General features: G+C 36.6%; 1 protein-coding gene across 2 annotated transcripts in view; it reads right to left on the reverse strand.

Moving 5' to 3' along the window:
• The window catches only part of anapc1 (anaphase promoting complex subunit 1), a 299,392-nt gene that overhangs the window by 8,376 nt on the left and 276,491 nt on the right, over nt 1–14,525 (reverse strand). For both annotated transcript variants that reach the window (XM_051925424.1, XM_051925423.1), the window contains exons 45-46: nt 12,386–12,481; nt 10,358–10,556 (exon numbers count right to left, since the gene is read on the reverse strand). In XM_051925424.1, the coding sequence (XP_051781384.1) occupies nt 10,358–10,556; nt 12,386–12,481 (295 nt within the window). The remainder of the gene's footprint in view (nt 1–10,357; nt 10,557–12,385; nt 12,482–14,525) is intronic.

Raw genomic sequence — 14,525 nt, forward strand, 5'->3', positions numbered from 1 at the left:
TACAAAACCAAGATGGGGGGAGTTTATTGAGCCCAGCCAGCAGGAATGGAGAATGTACCACCTCCATTCTGTCCTTACCAGCAAGCTGCTTGAGGCATACCCCCACCCGCACCTCCCCGCTACCACTCCACCTGTCAGTAGCAGCTACAGCTGTGGTGGTAGCAATCTGATAGATGTGTGGAGAGACTTTTTCCAGCCTCAACAACCCAGTCTGGCACAGGGTGACAATAGCAGCAGTCACTGCCAGTGTCTGGAACGCATGGTGAGTGACTGCCTGAGGTGCATTGGTGCAAAAAATTCTTTACGCATTGATGACCCCATGGAGTTCTCTGGGTGATGAGGCTGGATTTAGGCCGAGAGTATTCTTAGTATGCGCTGGAAGTGCTGTGTTGCCCGGCTTCCAGCTTACTGTCAGAGCTGGCTTTCAGTGATGTAGGAGGGGTAGTCACAGACAAGAGGACCCGGTTCTCCACAGATTCTGTGGACACACTGATCATTGTAAAAATGAATGAGTCCTGGATCAGCAGTGATTTCTAGCCCCCTTCTGCTGATTCCAGGGACTAGATGGGTTCCATGTCTATCAATCTATATCGCTTTCCTTCTGTTTTTTTGTAAATCTTATGTACACTGGACTTATGGTGTCCACACCTCTGTGAATTCATGCTACCTGCTCCTGTTGCCACTGCTTACAAGAAATTTTACTGCAATGTAGTGAAGTGGTTGGTATTGCTGTGTCACAGCTCAGGTCACCTTTTTGGCCAAAATAATCGGTCCAGCATAGTTGGGATATGCTTCCCTAGCCCTTTGGGACATTTAAAAAATCCAGTGTTTTTGGATTAAAAAGTATAGTTTTTAGTGAATGGTTTTTGAATTTTCTGGCTTTAAAGATCTCATTATTTCTGGCTTTAGATTCTGATTCAGCATTTTCTCTTTGTTTACAAGAAATATAGGACTGAATTCTGGTTATGCATCTCTCACGAAGTTCTTTGTTTTTTGATCTCACGGAGGCACCATCACACACTTCTTGACAGTGGCACTATGAAGAGCACATAATCGTGCCAACAGTTAGTATCACTAGTGTACTGGCTTACATACTGCAGATTTGAACACTGGGAGAAACTCAGGGTTTAGCAAAAAAACTCATGAAACCAAAGGTGCTAAGGCACCTGGTGAACTACTATAGCATCAGTATTCATACCAGTTTTTTTTTTTTTTTTTTTTAATTTTCCATAAAAATAAATGCCACAAAATGTAAAGCTATAAAGGCACATTAACACTATGTATAGTTGGTGAACTCAATTTAAGGTGCTTAACAGATAACTAATTAATGCAATAAGTAATAACATTCTCAAATTTTATTTTTATGAAACAAATGCAGCATAAATAATAAGTTAAATCTGCTTGTCGCAAAATGTACAGGTGGACCTTCAAGTTGCAAGTCAGTATAAGAGAAGGAGGTGCATGCCCTATGCATATGTAAGTAGCCACATGGAGAAAGAAAACAAACCTTGAAGGAGCTTGACGTCTCCCAACAGAGGAGACTCTATGAAATAATAACGACGAAAGATTTATTACATTTTACAAGAAGTTTTTATCGTTTTGATAGAAGAAAAAGTGCAAAGCATTAGCACAGACAGTTTGGAAAGCCTTCAGCACAACTTCAAAAAATATGAGCCAGCGGCTTCAATCATAATATTCTACTTTTAATTTTCCGCCTTTAAAAGACCTACATATTTCTTCTCATTTTTGACTACCAATTCAGCATTTCTGCTTTGTTCTGATGAAATACAGTGATACCTTGAGATACGAGTTTAATGTGTTCCGTGACCGAGCTCGTAAGTCAAAATGCTTGTATCTCAAATCAATTTTCCCCACTGAAATTAATTGAAATGAGATTAATTCGTGCCAGCCCTCAAAAAACCACCCCAATTTTTTGTTAAATGTTTTCAACATAAGAAAAATGTATTTATAATGAACAAATATTGTATTCAAACAAAATAAAACCTAATACATAAAAGAGAATCTAAATAAATAAACAGATGTTGGCGAAGCCGATTAGCGTATTGTAATGATTTTTCTTTCACTTCACTTTTGCTTAACTTAATTTTCTTCTTCACTAGTTTTTTTCTTTTTGCCACGCTTTCGTCACTTTCATTCTCAAGGCGTTTCAACAGAAACCTGTCCAAGGAGCTTTGTTTAGTCCTCCCCTTTATGAGTTAGGCAAGTGTCATTAAATAGCACCGCTGCACGATCAGTTGCAACTGGTGTTTCTTTTCAATAAAGTCAAGCATTAGGCAAGTGTCATTAAATAGCGCAGCTGCACAATCAGTTGCAACTGGTGTTTCTTTTCAATAAAGTCAAGTGTTAGGAAAGTGTCATTAAATAGCGCCACTGCACGATCAGTTGCAACTAGTGTTTCTTTTCAATACTAGGGGGCTTTGCCCCCTGCTCGCTTCGCTCGCCAACCCCCAGTGTTTGGTTTTGGTTTTCTAGATATTTACTTTCAAGATTTCTTTTTTTTCTTGGAATTGTTTTAGTTTCATGTGTTTTCGTTTTATTGTAGAACTTCTGTAAAAACAATATTTGCAATTTTTTTTCTTCAGGATCGCATTGAATTTTGATTCCGTTTTTGGACTTACATCGTGACAACGCAACATATAATTGTCCATGAGTGAATACTGTTTGCCTGTTATAAATAAACCAACTTTTTCAAATGTTTGGCCTTGTGATTTGTTAATTGTTATAGCAAATGCTAGTCTAACGGGGAATTGTAAACGTTTTAATACAAATGGCATATCGAGGTCTCCTTTTGTGTCTAATGTTATTCTTGGTATATATATTATCTTTTTTGTTGCCTGTTAAAATTTTACATGACAGAATTGTTCGACTAATTTTTAATACAACTAATCTTGTTCCATTGCATAGTCCATCACTCATACATAAATTACGCAATAACATTACGATACATCCTTCTTTTAACAGTAATTCAGCTGGTGGTAGGCCAGACGGTGTTAATGCTTGTAGATATTCTATGGGATATTGTAGGTTGATGTTATCATTTTCTGTACCATCACCACCAACTGCTTCAGCAGAGTCTATTGATATGCACCTAATCACTTTTCCTTGTAACCAATCAACGATTTTTGCATTAATTCGTTGGACTTCATCATTTCTTGCTGCTAAGATTGCACGTCTACTTATTTCTTCTGTTGATAATCCTAAGGGATACAATTCGTCAATAAGATTTTTACATAATAAGTCTTCTTTTATTTGCAGATTCTGAATTTTAAAATTGCCAATGTCTAATAGCTAGTTTGCAATTACAATTAATTGTGAGTACATTTCCTGATATATTTTTCTGTGGTATTCCACTGTTACATCTTCGTCTGCTTTTATTTCTTTCTTTACCTCTGACTCGTTAATTTCTTGTGGAAGTCCAAATTGTTGCATTGTTAAATCTTCCGCTTCTAATAATTCTTTGATGATTGAAAGAGCCGTTTGTTCATTTGTTTTTTCAGATAATGCTCCTTTGAACACTTCCCATAGTTTTAAAGCATCAACTTCACCTGTCATAATTAAGTATACAAAGAAGTGTCTTAATTTGTCAGGCATCATTACAGACGTGGCATCAGACATCATTTCATACATATAGTGGTCCGATTTACATAATCCAGCTGCTCGAGCCGCTACTTGAAAGGTACTGTAAGTATTTCCATCTATAGTTAGAACGTCTCTATATGACGTTGCTCCTTTCGATTCTCGTAACAATAATTTTAAATGAAACCGTTTGCTATCCCTTGGTGATACAATATTTAATCGTGCAACACTTTTGCAATTAATTTTTCTTGGTTGCCATATTCTTTTTTGTTTTTGCCATGTGTAATGTTGTGGAATTTGCGTATACGTATATGCCTTTGCATTTACGTCTTTTTCATTTAGTTCGAAATAAGCTAATAGTTTTGTATTTTTTGTTTTCGCTTTTTGTAAAGCTTCTGGTTCTTCACCCTCTTTAAATTGAATCATATTCTGTCCTGGTAAATGAATTGGTAGTAATTCTACAGAATGACTTCATCCGTTCATTGGTAATTCCATTAAATGCCATCCGCTTTCCATTGTACTAACGTATCGAGTATCTAAATATGCTTGAACTTCGTCCTGTGCTTGTTCTTTCGATAGTTACGCGTACTCTATCGTGTCCTTTATGAATGAACTTGTAGATGTACTTAATACTCATCACTGATGCACAATACTCGACATTAATATGACAGTCGAATCTTTTTAGTAAATACGGGTTATATGGTACAATCATTGAATTATCGATCATCACAATTTTTCCATCTTTCTTTCCATGATGTGTGTTTTTCATGATGATTATCTCTTCGGCGATAGTCTGGAAAGCCAGCCATAGTCATATCTGTTGTTTGAACGAAAGCTTTTGGAACTTTTTTTAAACACTTTTTTTCTTTCGAGTCCCAACATGCGGAATCTTTTAAATGAGGCCCGTGAGACATGTGTTTAATGACTTTGTACCATAATTCAGGATAGCTTTCTCTGTTTGGAATTTCAGCACAGACAAAACGGTCGGCATCATCAGCAGTTAATAGTTTTTTTTGTAAAGTAACCAATAAATGCACGTGAGGTAAACCCCGTTTTTGAAATTCGATCATGTAAATGTATGCTCGGATTTTCCCGAATACTGTTTCGAGTTCTTTCAATAAAATTATTACTTTCTGATAAAACAATCTACTTATGAACATTGGAATATCCTGTGCCGATGTAGCTGGTGGCATTTTTTTCAGGAATCTCCAGATTTCTGGTTATTGTGGATTGCACGTCATTGTAATAAATAAATCTGGCAGATCGATAGTTCTGGATATTGCCATTGCATCATGATATAACTGTTGCAATGCTCTTGGACTACCTTGATATGATGATGGTAATATTACTGCTTTACCTATTTTGAATTTGTCTGAACTATTGATATTTGAATTTTGAACGTGATCAATGAGACCTTGCATATGTTCCGTTCTAAGTTTTGCTTGATTAGATTTAATAAAGAAAAGACAATTAGCTTCGACTTTTAGATACGCATTAATAATGTAATGTTGCGTTAGACGTTGAGATGACAGAAGCGGGTTAAATACATTGGAACGTATCGCTAATTTTGCCCCGAAATATTGTGATGGAGTTACTCTTTTTTCTGATTTCGTGTGTTTCATATTGTATGACCATCCTGTTTCTCCATATGAGAAAAGCAAGGGAAAGAGTAATGGATTGGAATGTGGTGAATTATTAGACAGAAATGTTGAGTCATGTTCTGCTATCGGATAAATAGGAATATCTATTTTGTTTTGGATATTTCCGTCTTTCAAAAATATTATCACTGATAACTCGTCACATGTTGGTTTATTATATATGCGTGTGTGATCTTTCTGATTCATATAGAAATCCAAGAAAACTTTTGTCCATATTTTTCAGATAGATTTTGTGTAAAGTGTGATACTTTTGGACGTACGGATTTGTATCCATTATTGGCTGTATAATTTCTAATACCTCCGATCGTTTAACTCTTTCGATTCTATGTTGCATCGCTTCTCCTTGATCATAAATATACACCTGATCGAATTGTGGTTTTTTCAAAATTAAACTTGTTGTTGCTTTAATGGTTGCTGGACCACAGATTTTCATAGCGTATGGTCCATTCTTGTGTATATCAACGTTTTGCGCATTGAATGATGCAAATGCAAAAAGATTATTGTAGACTCGAATATTTTGCCTGTAGTGTTTCTGGATTTCACTTTCTCCAAACATCAAATCTTTTAATTCTCTTGGATACACCTCCTCATTGTTTATAAACACTATTTTTCCCTGATGGCAACACGAATTAGACGATCTAAAGGTCTCTGACTTGAACCTCAAAGCCTTACAATATTTACATTCTTCTGACATATCACCAATGTCCATATATTTGCTCTCTATTCGCATTTCTGTTATTTCTCCAAGTAATAATTTCTCTTTGTTTGCGCTAATGCGATCTTTAGTTTCTTTGTTTTGACATTTTATTTTTTTTCTGTTTTCATATTCTGTATCTTGCTCGGCATGTGTTTCGCGCCTCCGTTTTTTTTGCGTCTTTTGAATTCCACTGTTTTCATTATCTCTCACCTGATCCGTGTGTTTTTGTCCCCTTGTTTTTTTTAACATGTTTATGACGTTTCTTTTTTTTTGTACCCTTTTTTTTTTTTTATTTCTGACCTCGCTTTGTCCTGCTTTTCTTTCAATGACATCTGGTCCTTGTTGTTTATTTTCCTTTTTTTCGAGTACTAATTTATATAGAAGGCAGAGGAGCTGGTGAGTTTGAATGGCAATTGTTGACTGAAGAGCATGAATTGGATAATGGAATATGGGAATTGAGTGATGAAAGTGTGGAAATAATACAAGAAAGTGTGGAAATAAAAGGAATCCAAGTGCTTGTGTATGAAAGGTCTGAAAATTCTAGTGAAAGAATGAGTGAGTTGGAAAGAAAGTGCACCAGTTTAGGAGTTGGTTTGAATGAAACAGAACAAGCCAAAGAACAAAGGATGGGGGATGGTGCAGCAGGAAGGTTTACAAGCTCAGGCAGCAAGTCAAGAATGCACAGGGGTGTGAGGGTCGTAACAGAAAAGTGAGCTGGTCTTGAGTAAAGAACAAAGGTCAGTTTTAGGAGAGATGTTGGATTTGGCACTTGGGTTTTGGAGAAGTTTTAGCCCACATTTTCAGGTAGCAGTTACCATACACTAAAAAGGACGCACAGGCAATGACAAAAAGAATAGAAGGGTAGCGCAGGAAGACAGGAAAGGGAAAATAGTTATTTCTGTTTCAATTTCCTGATCTTTTTCTATAGTGCTACTTCTATTGTAAGGTTTTATGGACTTTGGGTTGATGCAGGTAATAAATAGTGAAGGCAATTAGCAGAGTAAAATCGGGTTACCACTAGCACATTGGAGCGGAGTGGCACTAGTGGCCAAGCTGTTCCAATGAATGCTCGGAAGCAAAGTTTAAGTGTTGGCACCAGGTCGAAAACCAACAAGATGAGATGGACAGAAACTGCTTTGTCACCTTCCATTTTGCAACCTGCCTACATAGCCGAATGAATAAAGAAGCTAGGAAAAGACGACAAGCAAAGACTAAAGACAAAGACATGAAGAAGAACTGAAGAGACAGGAAGAAAAAGATATTTACTGGGGAGTAAGTGAGTAACAAGTCCACAAGCCATGCAATAATAGGACTAGTCACAATAACTATTAATTTAGTTTAGTTTACTAATTTAAAAAGAAAGGTATGTTCATTACAGCAGCAAATTTATATTCCAAGGGGTGGAAACTGAACAAACCAGTTAGGAATGGCAAAATAAGGGGATTAATTTTGGGCTCATAAAGTGTGGATTCTGGGTATTAATTAATTAAGTGGGATAATTAATACTATTATTAAAGAAAGGTATACTGAGCAAATTGGTGAAGCAGCCGCAGCTGGTACATGTGTAAGTCATATGGGCATCGATTTTTAGGTATAGTCTAATTGGGAAAATACGGAAGCCCTGCTGCAGTTGTCAGCTGTGGTACAAGTGAGGTGTTTAGCACAGTTAGTATGCATATGGTGAGCAAACAACTCTAGGGGTGGCCTACAGGGGGAATGATGAGAGTTGCATTGCTGTGATGTCTCATGGTGGTGATGCCAGCCTAAACTGGTAAAGGCTGATGGCAGTCAAGGGTTGCACCATGGGTAGAAAAGCACAAGAGTCAACTAAGTCAACCCCAAATGCGTGAAGAGAGGCCACAAATGTTGGTTTGTGAATAGTTTATGCAATGGCACATGTGCTCTCACTGGGGCAGAAGTGGTTGTACTGGCACCTGTGGGATGTTACGTTTCAAATTTTAAAGTTAATAGTACAGCAGATATGCTTAAATGGATAGTTTGGGACAGGGGTCTAATTAGCAGTTAGAAAACCAATACAGATTAAGAAAAGAATTCACACAATAGACTTCAATTGCAGTAGGTTACTTTAGTGGAAGGTGTGGACTTGTCTCATTTTGAACCACCAGATCTGATGACATATGAAGCCTGCAGAAAGCAAAAGAAACAGTTGAAGCAAGCCGGAGCAAATACAAGTCATCAGGAGCACATCCAAGTTGTTCAGATTGTCTTTGAAATAAAGAAGATATGTAATGGACAAATGGTCACGCACAACTTTTAACACTGGGATAGCAAATACTGCAAACCAAAGCACAAGTTATTCAACAGACTCTTCAGACAATTAAGCTTGTTTACTTACAGTATAAAGACATCGTACAAAACATTTATTGGGGTGGAGTGTTGTGATGTGAAATTTTGCATACAAGTTGATAAATATTTTGTTTGTCCTTATTTGTAACTTAGACAAAGCAATGTAATATTAGTGTTACATTAGTGAGAAGCATTCATATCCCCCCTAGGACTAAGTCAGGAAAGTGAATTTTACGACAGAGTTGGGGGAAGTGCCTCAAACAAGTTTGGTAAATGTTTCTCTGAAGTCTCTCAACCCCCATAGGAAAGCTAGGCTGCCTTACTGCCAAGCTTTACCTTAACATATGGTTTGAAGGGCAGGTGTGAAGATGTTCTATCCCCACATTGGTCTGAAGTATGGCTGTTTAGAATTGGCTTGTATCAAAAGCTTTTAAGTACTATGACACCCTATTGGCTGTAGGGGTTGGGCCAAAAACCTATAAATTTGCTTGCTTTACCCAGGTCTCTCTCTCTCTCTCTTACTTAACTAATGAAAGACTATCTCACACACCATGAACTAAAAAGGACAACACAATGAAGGGCACACCTCGGCAGCCATATTGAGACAGGCATGCAGCCTGTTCTGAAGAAAGCGGACCACAAAATGATGCCTTAACTAGAGACATTTTAAGTAACTAACAAGTCTGTGTGCCACCTGAAACTACAAATCACCATTTATCAGGTTGAATGGCTGCCAATATTCAAATGTACTTTGCATATTGTTATTATTTATGAATATTATCAATAACATATTGTTTAAATTGTAACTTAACTCCTGCTTGTCTTTTACTACACCTAATTGCCTGAGGTTATAGATGTAGAAGGGAAGGTGGGGAGAAGTTATATGGTACAGTACCTTATAAACAGTGGTTAGTCTGGGAGATTTGAGGCATTACTGACAAAGGCTACATATTAATAATACAAAAGGGGAAAGTAGAGTAAAAAATTACTCTACCAAGACAAAACAGCATCATAAAATTTTCTCAAATTAATGAAATGTCTGCTAAAGTTAATTAAAATCTACATAAATTAGTCAGTGGTTTCTATCATGGATAACCACTTGAATTTTATTTAACTGACATTAAAACTTATAATCTGTAAGGTACTCCAGAACTAAGTAGCCTACCCCAACATTGTACTCTGAGGTCCATACCAATTAGAAATATTAGTGAATTGACAGATGAGATTAGACAGGAGTCCCCGTGGACTATGATGATTTCTGATGACATTCTGATCTGTAGCGATAATAGGGAGCAGGTTGAGGAGACCCTGGAGAGGTGGAGATATGCTCTAGAGAGGAGAGGAATGAAGGTCAGTAGGAACAAGACAGAATACATGTGTATAAATGAGAGGGAGGTCAATGGAATGGTGAGGATGCAAGGAGTAGAGTTGGCAAAGGTGGATGAGTTTAAATACTTGGAATGAACAGTAGAGAGTAATGGGAATTTTGGAAGAGAGGTGAAAAAGAGAGTGCAGACAGGGTGGAATGGGTGGAGAAGAGTGACAGGAGTAATTTGTGACAGACGGGTATGAACAAGAGTGAAAGGTAAGGTCTACAGGATGGTAGTGAGACCAGCTATGTTATATGGGTTGGAGAAATGGCACTGACCAGAAAGCAGAAGACAGAGCTGGAGGTGGCAGAGTTAAAGATGCTAAAGTTTGCACTGGGTGTTACGAGGATGGATAGGATTATAAATGAGTACATTAGAGGGTCAGCTCAAGCTGGACAGTTGGGAGACAAAGTCAGAGAGGCGAGATTGCATTGGTTTGGACATGTGCAGAGAAGAGATGCTTGACGTGCAGAGGAGAGATGCTGAGTATATTAGGAGAAGAATGCTAAGGATAGAGCTGCCAGGGAAGAGGAAAAGAGGAAGGCCTAAGAGGAGGTTTATGGATGTGGTTAGAGAGAACATGCAGGTGATGGGTAGAACAGAACAAGATGCAGAGGACAGAAAGATACGGAAGAAGATGATCCGCTGTGGCAACCCCTAACGGGAGCAGCTGAAAGAAGAAGTGAAATTTAAAAGTATCACTACCAAGAAAAAAAAAAAATTCTTACCACTTAGCCACTGATCCAGGGTATTATCAATGGCACATTTTATAACCGGAAGAAATTCTGAATTAATAAGAAGACCTTTCCCAGTAGTCTGCCTTAAACGATTTTCTAGGATCTTAGAGTTACAGAACTCAAAAACAAGTTTAATTTGCCAGAAATCAAATGTCTCAGAGATTTCATTTTTTTCAAGTCTTCGTACAGCCTGAAAAGAAAGCACAAATACATTAATTGCAATTTCAAACAATTACAACACACAGCACACTGGTTCAGTGGAGTCACAGATTCAATAGGTTCTGATTGTGGAACAGATACTATTTTCTGTGGATTTCTGCACGGTTCCCAAAGTATTCTGGTTTTCTTCTCATATGCTTACAATAAAGTGTGTGTGTTGGTCAAATGGTGGTTTTAAACTGGCATTGTTTGAGTGATTGTACATATGTGCTTGAGTATAAGCCTGGGATGGCTTTGCACATTTTTCCTGAGCAGGATTTTAACTTGTACCTATTTCTGCTTAGATACACTACAGCCCACTACAATTGTATAATCGGATTAAGTTGGTTTAGCCAGTGGATAGGTGGGTGTTTATATACAGTAAGACTAACGTCCACAACATACTCAAGCAATAGCCATTAGCAAATAGAACATTTTATATTGTTCATTTTTTTGCCAATTAAGAATTATATTCACATAACATTTTATCCCATTTTTTTTTAAAGATTTGTACTAAATTCAAAGTTTTATTAACAAACTTGAGAGCTGTATTCATTCTGTAAGACAAAGGCAAATTCAATGTTGGTGTTTGTAAATTCAGCTCTAAAGTAATAGTAAATTTCTATGGGATTATCTATTTAAAAACAATCCTGAGCATGCAAGCAGTACTAAAGATGTGTTAAAAATCAGACTTCATACAAACAAAAATACACGATAGTGATCATAAGCCCTCCTTACTTATTATTTTTTCATGAATTGCACCAAACTTTATAGTTAATTTTTAGGTAGGGCAGTGTGAAGGTATGTTGAAACATACAGTGGATTCAGAAAGTATTTAGACTGTGATCATGTGGGTTGTCTCCATGCTACCGGTTCCCTCTAGGAGCCTTTTGCACCTGATACCACCAATAACGTTAATGCTCTTGCCATGCTACCATGCCTACCCAAAGATGTGAGTGCGACAGTTAGAACTATTGATTTAAACATGCCAACTAGCCATGGACCCCACTATAACACACAGACCCAATTACTTCCTACACACTTTATCGTGTTGTTGTTTTAATTTTAAAATGGATAAATCTGCCATTTCTGCGAATTTTAGTCATTAACCCATAAGGACAACGTGAAAACATGCTTTCAGAAAAGTTTGCAAATTTTTAAAAAATCAAGCAAGATATTAGTATTTATTAGAGAATGTGGCATCCTTGCGTTACATTTACAGCCAAATTGTGAAATACTACAAATGATTTTGGTTTGTGTGTACATTTTAGAAAATATGTTGAGGCTGCAGTACAAATGCATGATAAAAAACAAGAGGAAAAAGAATTGAAACAAACGAGCTAACGATTGTACTATAGGTATCCAAAGCAAATGTCTCTCTCAAAAGATATTTGCTTCCAAAAATTTAGCAATAACACAAAATGCACTTGTACTAAGAGTAAATATTAAGTAAGTAAACCTTTCAATGAAGTGCAGTATATTATTTGCGTGTGCAGCTTTTATTATCTGATTGAAAGATTTTTTTCATATGATTTATAAAAGGATGATATAAAAACAGTTTAAGTATACTGCAATTTCATGTAAAAATAAGTTTGCATAACCACATATTACATTAATTGGAAATGAGAAATTCTATTCATTATTTACAGTCTAATAATGGCCTCACAGTTTTAACATTTATGTTGGCATTCTATGTGTACTTTACTCAGAGTAGTTATTCTCGTGTCAATATACTGAAAGATAATATTCAAGAATATCTAAACCAAAAACAATCTCTGTAACACAGATATAGTGCAGAAAGACGTTTGTTCAATAACATACCTGGTCTATGGCTATATATGTTGGCAGAATTTCTGGAGTTTCCTGAGTAACACATTCATAAAGAATAGAGGAGAATAATACAAGAGGCTCGTGTTTCTAGGAAAAAAATAAAAAAATAACATTAATATTCATTTTTAAAATTCAGTAGACCTCTATCCATATTAAATAACAGATATTGATTCTAGGAGACAAAGTAAATATTCCTTATTTAATAAAATCAGCAATTTATTCAGTTAGAAAATTCAAAATCCTGTTGATTATTTTTCTTATGATTGAAAGGTTTTAATTCTGCATGATCATCATCATTAGTCTAATGGCCATTTTCCAGGTTTTCCCAGGTTGATTGGTAACCCCCAAATCCATTTCCTTCACTGTCCTTGTCTAATACAATCCAAAGTTTCTTTAGTCTCCATCTAGGTCTCATCCCCTTCATCTCTTCACCCAAACAACTCCTGACACCTATCATTTTGTCACCAAGCATATCATCATTCATTATCCCATCACTCAGTGACAGTCCACACATCCACCTTATTTTTATTATTGTTCTTTCCAGCTGTACTTCACGGTTTGACTTCCAAAGGACATACTGCTCCTCACAGCTTACATAAATGTTTCCTCTTCAATGCTAGGGAGGCTTTTTAGAACTCAGAATGAAGGACAGCTCCAGAATTTTTTCAAAGCATCTCTTAGGAGGTGTCCATACCTCCAACTGCTGTACTCAACATAACACATAAGCAGCAGAACTTCCCTACAGTCATGTGAGAAAGTAATTATACACCATTAAATGTTTACTCTTTTAACATAAATGAACATATCAGGATCTGGCCTTCACTTAAATAATATCTTTAGATAAGGAGATGCAATTGAAAAAAGCATGAAAATTTGACCTTGCAATAATTTTATTCAAGAAAAATGAACAAATACAACATTCAGTCTGTGGAAAAAGTAAGTTCACCCTTGGCTCTAATAGTTGGTATTGTCCCACTATGGCAGACACAGCTTCAAGTAGGCATTCCATTCAACTGTCTGCCTGTCTCTGATACTGGCTAGGAGAAAGTTTTCACCAACTTCTCCATACATAATTACTTCAGTTATTCGATGTTTGAGGGGTATCTTGCATGTACAGTAGTTAAAAATCCGCCATAGCATTTTTTGGATTTCGAGCTACGCCATATCAGATAGTTATTTTTTTTTCCTTTTTAGCTATTCTTTGGTGGATTTACTGGATTTTTTAGTGACATTGTCACTTTGCAAAGTCCATGTTCAGATGACCTTCAACCTTCTGAATTATGGACTTACATTATATTCATGCACCCTTGGGTATAATGAAGAATTCAGAGTGGATTCAATGATGGTGAGCTGCCCTGGTCCTGATGCAGCAAAGCAACTCCAAACCATAACATTTCCAGCACCATGATTTACAGCTGGTATCAGGTTATTCAGGTTAAGTGCTGCCTTTAGTTTTCGATGGATATTTCTGATACTGTGGCTTAATAACTACCTTTGTCTCATTTGTCTACAGCACATTGTTCCAGAAGTCCTGATCTTGGCCTAGGTGTTTATGGACAAATTTTAGTCTTGCCCCAATTTTCTTTCTGGAAAGCCATGGTTTCCTCCTGGCATATATTCCATGTAGATCTAATTTGTGCAGCTTCTAATGGCCATCAAAAGTGGCAAAAGTTATCTGTAGGTATAATGAAATTCTGGGGTTTTGAGAGAATTTTTTCAGTGTGTTGTGTTCTGGTCTCGAACTGAACTTGCCGAGTCCGATTGGCCTAAACAAATTAAATGGTTTGTTTCCAATTGTTTAGAGATCTTTGGAAAACACTTTCAAGACTAATAAGCATATATAATCTACTTTTCGAAGGCCTCAAGAAGCTCATTGGATCTAGGCATAGTAATAACACATGCTTCAACAACAAATTACAAACCAAACTAAATGTGTTAGGCTTATGTAAGACAGGTACCTTAAAGATACTCTATATAATTTTATAATCATTTGTGCTTGAAGTTAAGTGCCTAATTCAATTTTAGGTATCTGAGGAAGTGATAAATGTAGGGCTGTACGCACTTTCTACTTCCAAAATGAAATTATTAAATAATGCCAACTGCAAAATGTAAATGTGGCATGGTATTTGTT

The sequence above is a fragment of the Erpetoichthys calabaricus genome, chromosome 3 (genome assembly GCF_900747795.2).
Source record: "Erpetoichthys calabaricus chromosome 3, fErpCal1.3, whole genome shotgun sequence".
NCBI lineage: Eukaryota > Metazoa > Chordata > Cladistia > Polypteriformes > Polypteridae > Erpetoichthys > Erpetoichthys calabaricus.